The 15,893-nt window shown below is 36.7% G+C and overlaps 1 protein-coding gene across 2 annotated transcripts in view; it reads right to left on the bottom strand.

The window, feature by feature from the left end:
- Positions 1 to 15,893, bottom strand: part of jarid2a (jumonji and AT-rich interaction domain containing 2a) — a 97,476-nt gene that overhangs the window by 36,836 nt on the left and 44,747 nt on the right. For both annotated transcript variants that reach the window (XR_015511395.1, XM_087287001.1), the window contains exons 4-5: positions 13,095 to 13,264; positions 3,016 to 3,192 (exon numbers count right to left, since the gene is read on the bottom strand). Coding sequence is in view for 1 of the 2 variants with exons in the window: in XM_087287001.1 (XP_087143127.1) it covers positions 3,016 to 3,192; positions 13,095 to 13,264 (347 nt within the window). In the remaining variant the exon portion in view is untranslated. The remainder of the gene's footprint in view (positions 1 to 3,015; positions 3,193 to 13,094; positions 13,265 to 15,893) is intronic.

Genomic DNA, 15,893 nt, shown 5'->3' with positions numbered 1-15,893 from the left:
AAAAAAAGAAAGACTTTAGCCAGAAGAAAAAAAACACTGTAAAAACACTGCAAAAAATGCTTTTATAAAATAATCTTATCACAAATCGAAAAACAAGACTATTTTGCTTACCCCATTGGCAGATTATTTTGCTTGATTTAAGGAAAAACTCACTTCATTTTGGCCTATTATTTCTTAAAACAAGACAATATGTTTTTTTTTTTGTCTAGAAAATGCTTCTTGATTTAACAACTTTTAGATATTTGGACTAGAAACAAGACAAAAAAAAGCATTTTTTTGCAGTGAATATCCTCACTCTGGTAAATCTCACTTCAAAAATAACTGAAAAGAAAATAAGTTTAATAATAATAATATTCATTTAATTTTGACATCTACTGGATATTTATTGCAATCCTCCTACTGTTGCTTTGTATTTTATGATTATATTATGTATTTATAGTAATATGATTGATTGTTATTATGCTTAATGTGTTTAGTTTTCTCCTTCACCCTGAATGTATCTAAAAACATATTTCAAAATTGGATTCTGTGAGCCAAGGATGGCATGCATTTAAGAGAAATGTAAAATGCCTGAAAGCTGTTGTCAGTTTTGGAAATTAATGTCATGCTTCTCCTGGAGGTTGGATGTGACCTGAAGCCCCAGTGATGTGTGTGCCGGCTGTGTGTTTTGTGGACCCTCAGACGTGTGCTGAGTGTGTTGGGTTACTGGTGTTTCAGGTTACACTGCAGATTTTGCTGAGTGGGCAACAGGGTCCGGTTACAAATCCAGAGTCGAAAAAAAAACGGGGCAAGAATGCAAAAGACAAGGACGAAGTGGCATTCAGCACTTTATTAAATGGATTCTCAGCTAAATTCAGCTTGGCCTGCTTTCATCTGTTTTCTATAATTAGGATGTGAATCTCAGGAGAAAGAGGAAAACAAGCACAGTGATCAGTGAAGTCATTAATAAGCAGACACAGCATATTTAATGTGAAAAATATTAATTATACAGATAAATAAAGCTAAAATAATTACATGAATCCGTAATATAGCACATTATTATAATATAACAACAACCTATCTTTTAACAAACATAAACATTTATTTGTAAGCAAATATTAAAGAAAAAAACAAATAAATAGTTCTTTCTTTATTTACACACTAACTTTCAAATGTTGTTATTATTTATTATCAAATGTTTTTGAAAGAAGTGTCTCATTTATTGGGCTATTATTATAGTATTTATTGGAGAAAAATAAATTAGAAACAATATTGTGTAATAATATCATGCCATTTCAAATCACAATTCATGCTTCAAATAATTTTCCTTTGGCTTAGTGCCTTATTTATCAGGGGTCGCCACAGCGGAATAAACTGCCAACTTATCCAGCATATGTTTTATGCAGAGGATGCCCTTCCAGCCGCAACCTAATACTGGGAAACACCCATACACTCTCGCATTCACACACTCGTACACTAATAATTTAATAACCATTTAATAATGAACCTATTACAGTAAAAACAAAACTATCTAATTTATAACAGAATTACACAAGTTTTTGCCTTGATTTGCTTACTAATGTCCTCTGTAAAGTCCTTTATGTGTAACAGTTTTGAGAAAAGCAGATTATTTACTAAATTTACTTGAAACATTTCAGTTTGCTTTTTTGTAGCTAAAAAGGTTACGTCAAATTAGAAATGATGTTGTTAAAGGCAATCGCCCCAACCCTTTCCATCAATCTTAGGGTGCTTTCACACTGGTCCGCACCCAAGTTTGTTTGACGTCAGAGTTAAGTACGTTTAGCTAATAAGAACGTGTCTTCTGAACTCGGGTGCTCACCCATGAACCATACCCGAGTCCGCCTGAAAAAGGGGGTCTAGGGTACAGTTTGCGTGAACTCAGGTTTACTTCTGGTATGAATGCAACCGCACCAAATAACGGAAGTGAACCGCCAACTGTACAACAAACTACTGTTTTCATAATGTTCATCACATACGTTAATGTACCTTGGTGACAATCGGGACTGAGCCAGGGCAAACACAGTGATAATGTCTACCTGTCTCCTCCAAAAACATCTTCTGCAGAGAGATGTTGACAGACGTGTGATGTTCTGAACGTTTTAAATTTCTTTGCAGCAGACATATACAAGTCGCTTTTTGTTTGTCCAAGAGCAAAAGATTCAATAAAAGCAGAACGACTGCGATGTGCGAAATGTGGACGCCTTTCCATTTTGGTGCTTTGCTTTTGTGGCCGTCACCTAGCAACAGCAGCTCAATCACGCAAGCGTACCGAGGTTCAGAAGGAAAAAAGACAGTGTGAACACAAACCAACCGAGAAAGTGGCAAGGGGGGACAATCGAACTTGGGTTTGGTCTAGGCAATAGAACCAAGTGTGAAAATACCATTTCTCTCCTCTCAGATGGGATGGTGGGCCAAATCAAAGGTTACAATGGGCCAACTTTGGTCTGCGGGCCCTACTTTGGGCATCTCTAATCTAGAGTAAGTGTCCATTTTTGGAAATACTCACATGAAATACAATTCTGTGAGTTTTTTCAATATCAGCGTTTACTTTGATGGATGCAGCAAATGTTGAAATAATAAATATGTTGAACAAGATAAATGATATATGCCTAATTTTAAGATAGTTGAGTGATTAATCCATTTTTTAAAACTCTAATCTATTGACAGCCACACTGCAACTTTTGGATGTGAGCCCACAATGAATGCCTTGTGTTATATGGACGGTGCAGCACAAATGTATCTGACAGTGAAGGCTGTATATAGTCACGACTCATTAACTGTATGGTGTGGAAAAAGGCAGGATCATAACTCACCTCACCGGAGGCCTTAAATGGAACCAAATGTCCAGCCTGTCTGCTACTGGCAGCGCAATAATACACTACTACACACACTACATATTAAAATTGATTGTAAAGGGCTATTTTAAGGGTAAATGGATAATAAAATGCAAAGCTAGATCAGTTTGTAAGAGTAATTGTGCGTGTTTGTAAATATTCTGCTGGTGTGGTGAAGTACCATGACCGTTGGCGATGCATTTGTTGGGTCCTTTGCTCTTGCGTGGAGTGGACTGGCAGGAAGCAGGGGCGTGGCTGGCACTTTCTTCTTCCTCTTCCTCATCCTCTTCCTCATCCACATCTTCATCATCTTTAGCGCTACCAAAGTATGTCATGTTGCTGGGCAGCGCAGAAGAGCCTGAGCCAATGAGAAACGGGGTAAAGGCAGAGTGAACAAGTGTCATGCAGAGAGAGAGAGAAGAGTGTGAAACAGTGGTGAGTAAATCAGATTTTGATATGATTTAGTCTTCATATATGTTGGTTTGAAATGAGCCGATATTTTATTTTCGAAGAATGTAAATTCATACACTACAGTTCAGCTGAGGAGAATGGGATAGTACATTCAAAAAATGATAATTCACTCACTATTTACTCTCCGTCAAGTAGTTCCAAACCTTTATGAGTTTATTTCTTCTGTTGAACACACAAGAAGATATTTTGCTGAAAACTATTGACTTCTATAGTGGAAAAAATAAATACGGAAGTCAATGGTTACAGGTTTCCTACATTTTTATAAATATCTTCTTTTGTGTTCAACAGAAGTAAGAAACTCATAAAAGTTTGAAACATGTAAAGGGTGAGTATATGATGAGAATTTTCATTTTTGGGTGAACTGTCCTAAAGTTGTTTTTAAAGATGTTTTGAATCAACAAGAACAGTCACTGATTGAAAGAGTCCACAAATAAAACTCAATTCCTACAAGAAATCTCCAGTAAATAAATGTTGTTCTTTTAAATTCTAGACATCGCCACAGTATAAAGTGAATCCATAAAGTATTCATAGCGCTTCACTTTTTCTACATTTTTTTGTTATAGTCTTATTCCAAAATTAAATTAATTAATTTCATCAAATTCTACACACAACATCCCATAATGACAGTAGCAAATTTATTAAAATAAAAAAAAACTGAAAAATCACATGTACACATTGCCGAGAAGCTCTAAATTGAGCTCACGTACATTCTGTTTCTACTAATCACTCTTGAGATGTTTCAGCAGCTTAACTGAAGTTCACATGTGGTAAATTCAGTTGATTGGACTTGATTTGATAGACAAGATTGTCTCTAGGCACAAGACTGGAGAACGTTATACAAAAATTTCTGCTGCTCTGAAAGTTCTAATAAGCAGTGGCCTCCATCCGTAAGTGGAAGATGTTTGGAACCACCAGGACTCTTCCTAGAGCTGGCAGGTCATCTAAGCTGAATGATAAGGGAAGAAGGGTCTTAGTCAGGAAGGTGATTAATAACCCTGATGGTCACTCTGTCTGAGGTCCAGCGTTCTTCTGTGGGGAGAGAAGACCCTTACAAAAGAACAACCATCTGTGCAGCAATCCACTAATCAGGCCTGTATGGTAGAGTGGCCAGACTGAAGCCACTCCACGCATGGAATTTGAAAACACGTAATGGAGAAAACCAGTCATCAATCATCACCAGGCAAATACCATCCCTACAGTAAAGCATGGTGGTGGCAGCATCATGCTGTGAGTATGTTTTTCAGCAGCAGGAACTGGAAGACTAGTCATGATAAAGGGAAAGGTGAATGCAGCAATGTACAGAGACATCCTGAATGAAAACCTGCTTCAGATTGCTCCTGACCTCATACTGGGGCGACGGTTCATCTTCCAGCAGGACAATGACCCAAAGCTCCACAACTACTCGGTTTATGTGCTTCAGTGGCCTAGCCAGAGCCCAAACCTAAATCCTATTGAACATCTCTGGAGAGATCTCACTATTTACTCACCCTTGGGTGGTATTAAACATTTATTAGATTATTTTTTTTCTGTTGAACACAAAATAAGTTATTAAAAAACTGTTACTATAGACTGCCATAGTGAGAAAAAATTGACTATGGAAGTCAATGGCTACAGGTTTCCAACCTTTTTCAAAATATCTTCTTCTGTGTTTAACAGAAGAAAGAAACTCAAACTAGTTTGAGACAAGTGAATGATGACAGAATGTTCAGTTTTGGGTGTGCTGTCCCTGTAAAAACAGCATTAAATGTTTTGGGTGAACTAACCCTTTAAACCGAACCTAACAAATCTAAACACACCCTAAGATTCTGCGCAGACATTGTCTCTGAGATCACAAAAATGAGAAGATCGCATCTGAAAACTCAGCTGTGAGCATTTGTAGAGTGTGCAAATCTCTGTTTAACCTGACCATGTGCATGAGAGAGAGACAGAGAGAGCTGTTAATGTGATGGCGAGCCCAGTCCAGAGCTCATCTCATGTGTTCCTGATCCTCACTGAAGGGTTCAGCGCTCACAATGGAGAGCCTGTTCAGCTTTATTTCACATTCCCTCAACAGCCATTTATCTGCACCCGAGTCACTGGGTCTGTAGCGTTTGCATGTGCTGCAGCATGTGATTGTGTGTGTGTGTGAGTGTTTGGAGGAGGGGGTGGGGAAGACTGCTGAAATAGACAGGAGAAGCGGCCTGTCTGTTTTTGAATCAATCTTTTTGAATTCTCCAAATAAAGTAACTAATAGAGCGTTACATTTATACCACATCCTGATCCGATCTGCTGTTGTTTGAGATCAATGGAAATGAACTATGCGAAGCCTTATTAGTGACTGGTTATGAATGATGGGCTGCAATTTCCAGGTGAAATGAAAGCGGAGCTGAAACGGCGAAAGAAAGGATCTCTGGGCCCCCAGATTATGGAGAAAGGCTTTTTAGGCCAGTCCTCCATGATCAAGGGCTTTAATAAGGGCTCCCGGGGGCTTTGAGCGACCCGCTATTGTTCAGATCTCAAGAGGAAACCGAACGATTCTTCGATTCCTCTCTGATAATGCCAGGGGTTTTAAAGAGTGAATATTAATGAACGTGATTCTCATCTACTGTTCTGTAGCAATGCAGCTGATGTAAGTATTCAAGTGTCACTCTCATTAATTATCATGATGGATATAATCTGGCGAGAGGTCTGTGTTTAGTCCTTGTATTCTGTTATTTGCTCATGATGTCCTCTGATTTAAGTTTTTCCTTAAATCAGAAGCGAAGTGTGACTTTGCTTCAGGATTTTTTTGAACCCAAATCTGTTTTTATATCTGTCACTCTTGGTTGATAGAGAATAAAATGGAGAGGGAGAGAGAGAGAGAGAGAGAGAGAGACCAGGAGAAAGAAGAGAGACATTATTCGTAATAGACTTGAATATGAGGAGTTACCGGTTATATTATATTATATTATATTACACTGTAAAAAAAACCCTTAATTTTACAGAAAACATCCTTAAATTTTTTACAGTAATTTTTTGTCATTTCACATTATATTCAAAACTTAGTAACATGACAACCAATCTCTCTAAATTAACCGTTTGACTTTCATTTTAGGTACTTTATTATTAAAGACAAATTACTGACATTTGTGTTTTATATACAGGGAAATTACAGTATTATATATACAGTATTTTTTCTGTTATTTTAAATTATATTCAAAAGTTCGTAAAAATTACAAACATTATCTGTAAATTAACGGCTTGACTGTTATTTTATGTACTATATAAGTAATGACAAATTACAGCAATATGTCTGTTTTTTACAAAGAAATTGACATATTATTTACAGCGTTTTTTCCTGTTTTTTTAAATACATTTAAAATGACGTAAAATTAAAGTAATAAATTGTAATTACTTGCTCTGTAAAAAAAAAAAAAAAAAACGTAAAAAAAAGGTCAAATGACTGGCAGCTACGGCTGCCAAACAAAAACCATAAAATTATGGTAAAATTTCTTTGTTGAAAAAAAGTGCAAAAAATAATAAATCTACAGATATTTAGTATTAAAATGTTTACAGAGAAACACTGTTATTTTACAGACTTTTCCTAGATTATTACTATCAAATCCATTTAATAAAGTTACACACTAAGAGTGCTCACATACACCTGTTTCAGATTCCGCTGATTGCACACACACAGTCAGAGGATCGTTATGAACTGATTACATGCACTTTTAAAGCAGCACAGACGCACGCACCAATTGCTTAGTCTTGTTATGCTGCTACTGTGAACATTATGACGTGGTTCTCTTCTTTTGCCTTGCTTTGTTTGTTAATTGTTTACGTTGTTTGCTGCCGGGACTGACCATTTGCCTGTTATTTGACCATGACTCTGGATTCCCTGCAAAATGTTACATCTGTTTGCCCCTGTGTTGACTGTTGCTGCTTGCCTTTGGATCTGCACTCATTTGTCAGCGTCCCCTTCATGTTACAGTTCCATTTCATTTAATATCTGTAACTGAATCATTCCATATAACTTAAACCTCTACATGATTTACATAAACACTATTCAATAAAATGTAACAACTGTAATTTTAAAGTTGTGAGAATTTTAATCCGTTGTATCTCGTTTGTTGTTTTTTCCAAAATTTTTTGATCCAAAATAAAACTGTTAAATTACGATCATGAGCATGTCTTGGCATGTTATTAAAGGTGTTTAAGCGTAATGATTTAGGGAAAATTCTTTTAAATAACATTGTTTTCTCTTGAACTTTTAGTGTAGTCACTTTATTGATGATGTTTGATCGTAATAATTTAGGAGAAGTCTGTATAATAACTGTGTTTTTGTATAATCATTTTAATGAAAATATCTGTAGATTTATTATTTTTTGCACTTCATTTCAACAAAGACATTTTACCGTAATTTTATGGTTTTTGTTTGGCAGCCGTAGCTGCCAGTCATTTGACCTTTTTTTTACAATTTTTTTTCTTAAAGTGTATGTTATATTATATTATATTATATTATATTATATTATATTATATTATATTATATTATATTATATTATATTATATTATATTCATTAATTTTCTTGTCCCTTTATTAATCCGGGGTCGCCACAGCGGAATGAACCGCCAACTTATCCAGCAAGTTTTTATGCAGCGGATGCCCTTCCAGCCGCAACACATCTCTGGGAAACATCCACACACACATTCACACACACTCATACACTGCGGACAATTTAGCCTACCCAATTCTCCAGCACCGCATGTTTCTGGACTGTGGGGGAAACCGGAGCACCCGGAGGAAACCCACGCGAAGGCAGGGAGAACAACAGACAGCAAACTCCACACAGAAATGCCAACTGAGCCGAGGTTCGAACCAGCGACCTTCTTGCTGTGAGGCGACAGCGCTACCTACTGCGCCACTGCCTCGCCCCTATATTATATTATAACATATTATATCATATTATATTATATTATATTATATTATATTATGTTATGTTATGTTATGTTATGTTATGTTATATTAATAGAAATGCTCTCGCTAAGTATAGTAGACATTGCTTTAATTATGTTGTTTTGTATTACTTTAAGTCGTTTGTGATGCAGAGACACACAGTCAAGTCTTTTGTTGAACAGATTCACCACTTTCGACGCTCATAGATGTGCATAAAAGTCATCGTGCTGCACGTATTTGGAGGTTTTCTGATGGTATCAGCTTTTGTGCAGCGGGGGGTGGGGGGGTTGTATCTTTAATAAACTATGACAGTTTGCCTTCATTGAAAAGTAAGAATGATTAGTAAATCCATATGGATCAGTTCCTTAAAAGTGACGTCGCGTCTTCAGTTTTGCGTTCAGGCATGCTTTGCATTCACAGTTCAAGCGTACCTCGCCAAAGCCCAACTAAACCACGCTCTGGTAAATCTCTTCCAACCAGGCCAAGACTGGCCAACTGAACCCTGCCTAAACACGATATGGAGCAAACACACTTGTCAAACTAACCAGAAAATGCACCCGGGCATGGTTCTGATAGCCTAGTGTGAGTACATCCTAAAAGTTTTAGGGCTGCTAAAATATTTTATTCTGTCAAGAAAAAAACAACAACTCTTGTGCTCATCAAAGCTGGAAGAATGTGGTTACAAAAAAAATAATACTGTGAAATATTATTACAAATGAAAAATAAGGCTTTATTTTTTTTTAGAGATTTCCAAATGCAATTTATTGTTGTATTTTCAACAGCCATTATTTCAGTATTCTGTGTCATGGCATCTTTCAGATATCATTCTAAAATATTGATTTGGTAAATATTTGAAATGATTATTGAAATAAAAATATTTTTTTTTACAATTCATTACATTTTTTTCATGAATAGAAAGTTCAAATATTGTTAAAATAAATGTAATAAAAATACAGAAGAAGAAGCTTTTAGGAGCAGACCCCAAAATAAAATGAAAGAAATAAAAGTGTTGAGTGGCCACTGATGAGTGACACCTAAGCATCTGGTGAATGAGAAACAGCAGCCACTACTGCGTCTGAATTACAGCTTATGACATCCTGCACATCAGCCTTGACTTATGCGACACTACAAGCTCTGCTTATATTTGAAAAATCCATAAACTCATCCGCACTCTAACATTTACGTGTGCACTCGGTTCTAACCCAATAACGAGAAAGGGTTTGATATGATGAGCGGGACGGATAGAGACGGGGAAGAGATGTTCTCATTTACATTCTTTATGTTTGAAAATCCATTAACCCACTTTGCCCTCAGCCAAGAGTCCATGGCAAATCCAATCAGTCTGTTCCCTGTCTTTACACAGCCGTGGGTGAGAATAAGACGAGAGATGGAGAAAGTTAACCAGTTCAAAAGAGCCAGGGAAATGCGAGAAGGAATTTGGGGAGAGAGAATAAGTGAAAGTTTGACGTTAACTTAATTTGTATCTTCTTCCAGGTCTGCTCTGCCAGAAAAGATGAGGAGGAAAATATGACGAAGGACTGAAGCAGAATTTATATATTTTAGCTGTCACCAACGCAGACTGTGGTGGTATTATCGCAGTTTATATGCACAAATTTATATTTAATTACAGGAGTTCTGCTCCCAAAAGTCAAAAAGTACATCAAAAGTGTAAGTGGAATAGTGGTCAAGTGTGGTCAAGTGTAAAGACCACAAGTGTGAGTATTTGGATGGGCCCACTCACATCATTCCTGAATGAATCAGCCTTCTGGTGAAATCAATTGAATCGGGACAAAGATATTGACTAGAAAACAACCTGGGATTTTCTAAATGTATAGGTCACTGCTTAGGACTATTTGAAAGGCAGCTCTAACAGCAAAAATAGAGCAGTATTTAAGCATTTTCACAAGTTAAATATACTTCTATACCTTAGATTCCTATAGTAACTGGTGTTCATCTGTAACCTGTTGGTAAAATCCTTACTCATCTGACAAACTCAATTTAACTGGCTGATAAAATATCAGACTTTGAAGAATTGTGAGTCATTTTAAAGTGGCTGAAACAGCAGGTTTCCTCAGACAGCAGGTTGTCCAGATGAAGGCTAAAGGCATGCAGACCCTTTCAGTTATGGCAAGTTGATAATTTAAATTTGTTTTATAATGTCACTGATTGTTTTAAGTCCCCAAATCCTTTTAATACCATGAAAGAAGTGTGAGAAAGTGTGAGAAGCCATAATAATGCAGAGGATGTCAGCGAGCAAGTGATTCAACACTGTAGCGGGAATTACTCACCGCTTCAGAGCTGAACAGAATAAAGATCTGTCTCAGCATACAACGTCTTGAATTTTAAGCTATCTTGGACTGAATTCAACCAAAAAAAAAATCAATAGGGCAGACTAACCTTTGATGAGCAGTGTGTTGTGTAAAATGTGTTTTTTATCACTTTTGGAAAAAAAAACCTGCATATTAGTAATTTAAAAGATTCTGTTATCATAAAAAAATCATCCTAATGTCTCGTGTGTGTCTCATGTGAATGCCAAGTGCCATCCAGTTAAAAACTAATGGATGCGACTGCACACACTTGACTAGAGACCCTGCACCCCACAAAAGTGTTTACTTGGTTTCATCATCCTGGAACGGTTTGTTTTTTATCATTGACAGAATATAGATTTGTTAGAGCACAATATTTTCAACGCAATCCTACAAAAATAAATAATGAAGTATTTTAAACCTTTAACCTGTAAGACAAAAAACAACCCACGGCAAGTGGTTAAAAGTAACTTAGTTCCGTGAAAAAAACTTTCAGACTTGGCAACCCTATACTTTAGTGATAAAAGCTTGTTTAATGTGTTCATTTAAAGAAATGGCCTGAACACATCCTGCTCATTTCTGACTGCTTCAGTCAATCTATAGAAACTTTAGTAGTAGTAATCATTCTTTGTGCTGAAATCGTTGCTGTTCTCTAATTTAAATCACTGTGTTTTCCACTAAATAAAAGGGTATTATTAAAAATTACTTTTTTTTGGTAGAAACTACAATAAAAACAGTTTAGTCCCAACAACAACAAAAAAACTTTGAACAAGACTATATTATTTCTGAAATAATCACGTGTTCACAAATTGTTTACCAATTTTTATCCACATAAGAAAAACGCTCAGAGAAAGCAAATTAAGAAAGTAAATATTAATCCTTAATGGATGTAAGAAATGTTTTTTTTATTTTTTATTTTTTTCTCCTGTTGCGCTCAACAAACAACCAAATAAACAGAGAAGTTTCTCATGACCTTAAGGTTATTTTTTACACCTTTCTCCAAATATCAGGAGGTAAAATATTGACCCTCAAGCATGACCAAATGACCAGAGAAGGGTTGATCTTGACCTTAAGGTTAACTTTCCCCAAATTTCAGTAGGTAGAATATTGACTATCATGCTGACACTACAAACCTCAAATTTGTGCTTTGCAATCAGAAATAATGTGCACCTACAGTAGCTGAGAGAGAAGGTAAGCCTAATCAATTCACTCTTCTGTCTTACCTAATAGGCTGACCTTTGGCCAGCACCCACATTTTGACTTTAAAGGTGAGGGTTTCCTGCTGAAACATTGGAAACCCAGCTGTGGGATAAGTGCACATCACCCGGCATTCTCGGACGCATGTGTTGGCTTTCTAATGTAACTGCAATGGGCTTCCCAGTCTTTGAAGAGGAAAATGATGGCACACCTCTGAGGTTGCATATACTTATATCAAATAGCTTGGGGTTTCATTATCTGTCTTTTTATTCATGTAATCCTTATTACTCATCTTCATTTCGCATTTTATATGCCTTTTATGTAATTTTGTTGTATTTCGATTAATGATATTCACGATTACGATTCATGATTATTGACTATTATTGTGATAATTGATATCAGCTGTGTGTACCAGCAATAAACAGTTGTATTGCTTGATTAGTATGGTGTATGGACCGTTATTGGTGCCTTCTCTTGTCGATTAGCACCACACTAGTCTCACTTGTATAAACACAAACCATGCTAAAACCTTTTTGGTATGCTGAAACATTTTACAAACATATTGTTATTATTATTTCTAAAGTTTGGGGCATAGAAAAATTTGGAAAGTGAATAATATATTTGAAGTGAATATATCTTTCATTGATCAGATTGTGCCACTAAATTTTTTCTTACATTAATTTTCACAAATTATCAAACTAAGAAATGTAGGCAAAGAGCCCTGGTTTAGTAAATAATTGTATGTTTGAGCAGCAATCAAGGTTTTTTTTTGTTGTTGTAGATAATATTTCAAACGTGACAGAGATTTGCATATGCAAGCCAATGCACGAGAGAACAGGCTCTTGTTTGTTTTTTACAACTTCAAGCACTGGTAACAAATTACCATGAGAATAGTTTAATAATGAATTGTTGCACTTGTAATTTCTAATTTTTCATAAATTCATCCATGTGCCACCTCTGAAATATTACTTAAATCATTCCTAATGTAGACACCAAACAAGCTCAAAACAAGCAATCTACATAGACGGAGCAAAATCTAAATTAAATTAGTACACAACCCCCACAATTAAACCTCACTGGACCAAAGTTTCACTCATGAATATTAAAAACACAACATAAACCAGACTTTATCTCTCATAAGCTGCAGTTCTTCCTTACCACTATAAACTTGACTTTCTCTCTTGAAGAGTTCAAAATGAACTGAAAATGTACGCCGGGAGCTCGTCCAAGGCACAAACACAGTAAATAACAGCAGCACACACCAGAGAGTCACCTAAACATTTGCCAGCAATAACCAAGACTCCCATGCGAGAGATGAATTCTGAAATCTGTAAACATTTGGAGAGTGGAGGGAGTGAAAAGATAAAGACCCACCTCTCAGACAGAGGAAGGTGAGGAAGTCTTCCGTTTTGGGTTTGCGTCGTGTGAGATGGTTGAGCAGGGCGGCAGGGGTCGGGCTCAGGGCGTCCAGCACCTTCAGCGGGGTGGCGTTTGGTGAGCACGGATGAGACTGAGCAAACTTCCTCTGAGCCTGCAGTCTTGGCCTGGTGCGAGGAACAGGGAATTAGGGAAATCAGAGGATTAGTTCTGCTAGAAATGAAAATGGCGTCATTATTTACGCATCAATCTGTCATTCTTCTTTTATTGAGCAAGTTTAAAGGCATTTATCGGTTGTTCTTTTCAAATCTGCTTCAGTAAATGCGAATCGAACTTTGCTTTTGTCTATGTCACACTAAAAGATTTCTCTGTTTTGAACAAAGCACTAAATAATAAAAACAATGTTTACCAGTGAATTTACTACAAATCATGTTTGACTACTTGTTTTCTTCAACCTTAAACTACCTCTTTTGCACTATATCTTGCTCAATATTGTTTTGTCTTAAGCAAAAATACTTGAGTTGTCTGTCTTAGGTTATGTCTATAGTTGAAGTATTCATTTAAAGTATAGGTTAGGACAGCACAATATATTGTTTGAGCATCGATACTGCAATGTGTGCATCCGCAAAAGTCACATCACAGGATTACATTATATATTAAAGATTAAAAGATAAAGAAAATATTATTTTAAATTGTTTATGCAATGAGGACCATGTTATTTTACATTTGATGTTCAAGTTCTGTACATGAATACTGTTAGACACCCCAGAAAACAATAAAGCAGTCATCGTTTATTTGGTTTTGCTTCTAATTTATGCAGATACGTTGCATAGAAAAATACTTGATCACCCCAGTCGACCTAAATTAATGAAATCGTTTCAAATAGAGCTATTCAATTCATATTGTGGAATTATATTTATATTTTTTCTTTCACTTTCGCCAATTGGTGAAGTTTTGTTCCTCGACACTGTTGCCACTGACTTGCTTGGTTTGGGACTTGTGGAGCTGCGCATCGATGGATTTGCTCTTCAGTGTTTGGACTTTCAGCAGTGAAATATAAACCACACTGAACTGCACTAAACTGAACTTCAACTCTGAAAACTAGACTGACACAGTTTCAATCTACTAGAACTTCTAAAGCATCGTTTCCATCCAACGAGTCAAAGCGAACAAAATCATCACTTCCTGATTAACTGGCACCAAATATCAACAGTAAAAACTGCATTTGCTGCAGTAGGAGAAGCTGCATCAATCGTTTCTAAATGAATGCGCCTCAGAAGACAATCCTGATAAGCAGTGAGCGCGCAGTGGCGTTTGAGGGTGTCAGACGCGGAGCTAAGGCGCTCTTGATTCTGGAGGTCATTAATAATATAATAACATTAATACTGAAATGGTAAGGCGTTTTATAATGACCAAAACAACATTTCAGATGTTTTATAATGTGCTCAGCCTGACGTTTTATCCATTCACACACATTTTAAGCATCACATGATCTCTTTTAACAAAATCACATGACCTTTTTTATGACCTTTTTTATTAATGCGCATGCTGGAGTTTGTGCGGTAAAAGTGTCCATCGCAGTTTATGCGCATCTTTTCTTATCGAATAAAAAGTTTATCCTACCCAGCTAGGCGCATAAGTTTTTTATGCGCATTTTCAAAATTTATAAGCATCATGGCATTTCTATCAACTGTTTTTTTAATGCGCGTTTGCAAAATGCGCATAAAGTAGGTGGATGGAAACATACCTTATGTTAAGCTGTTTTGACACAATATACATTGTAAAAGAGTTGTAAAAATAAACAGGAATTGAATTGAATTATGCAATGTATATAGCAGAAAATCAAAATATCGCAATGTCAGATTTTTCCAAATATCGTGCAGCCCTAGTATATGTATTGTTAGTAATTATTATAGTTAGATTGATGCTCCAGTGTGTTACTTATGTATAGGTTTAAAATGGCTCTTACGTCCAGTGTTATGTTCATATATATGATTATGTATTTTGTAGCACTGTGGTCCTGCGAGACAACATTTAGTTATACAGTATGTCCACACATGTATTGGAATGACGATAAGGGCCTACTCACACTATGCCATCCGTACCGTGCCCAGGCCCGTTTCCCGGATCGTTTGAGAAGTGTGAGTGCGCTGAATCGCGCTCAAGCACGGTTCACTTGGCCGGCATAATATATTTGCAGATATCTCCAATCCGATTTCGTACTAGTACAATTGTAATTGCAGATATGTCTAATTGTCATTCTGACTAGTCTAATTATAATTATGACTAGTCAAAATATAATTAGAGATATCTCTAAATATATTTATGGATAGTCAGAACAAGGTTTAAATGCTAAAACGGCTTGCCATACGCTCTCACTCAGTAGCACAGTGGAGATTTCTCTAGTTATATCGTTTCAGTCGTTTGATATGCCGTCAAATATTTCGCCAAACAGTCCTTAGGGATGCGGGGACACGCAGTCATCCGCCACTTTTGGCGCTCATAAACAATCATAAAGCCCTCGTGCTGCAGGAATGAGGTGGTCTGCTGAAGGCGCGCAGCTGTCATGCTGTGAGGAGTTTGCGTCTTTAATAAACTACGGCAGTTTGCGTTCACTGAACAGTAAGAATGATTAATAAATCCATATCAAACAGTCCCTTAAAAGTCACGTCTCGCTTTCGGTTTTGGGCTTTGGCGCGTTTTGCACTCACACACAAGCGTACCGCGCCAAAGCCCAAGTGTACCGCGCTCAGGCACACCTCTTCCAACCGGGCCAGGGCCGGCCAAGTGAACCGT

The sequence above is a fragment of the Danio rerio genome, chromosome 16, assembly GCF_052040795.2.
Source record: "Danio rerio strain M-AB ecotype USA chromosome 16, GRCz13ab, whole genome shotgun sequence".
NCBI lineage: Eukaryota > Metazoa > Chordata > Actinopteri > Cypriniformes > Danionidae > Danio > Danio rerio.
This window is presented reverse-complemented; position numbering and strand designations above follow the sequence as displayed.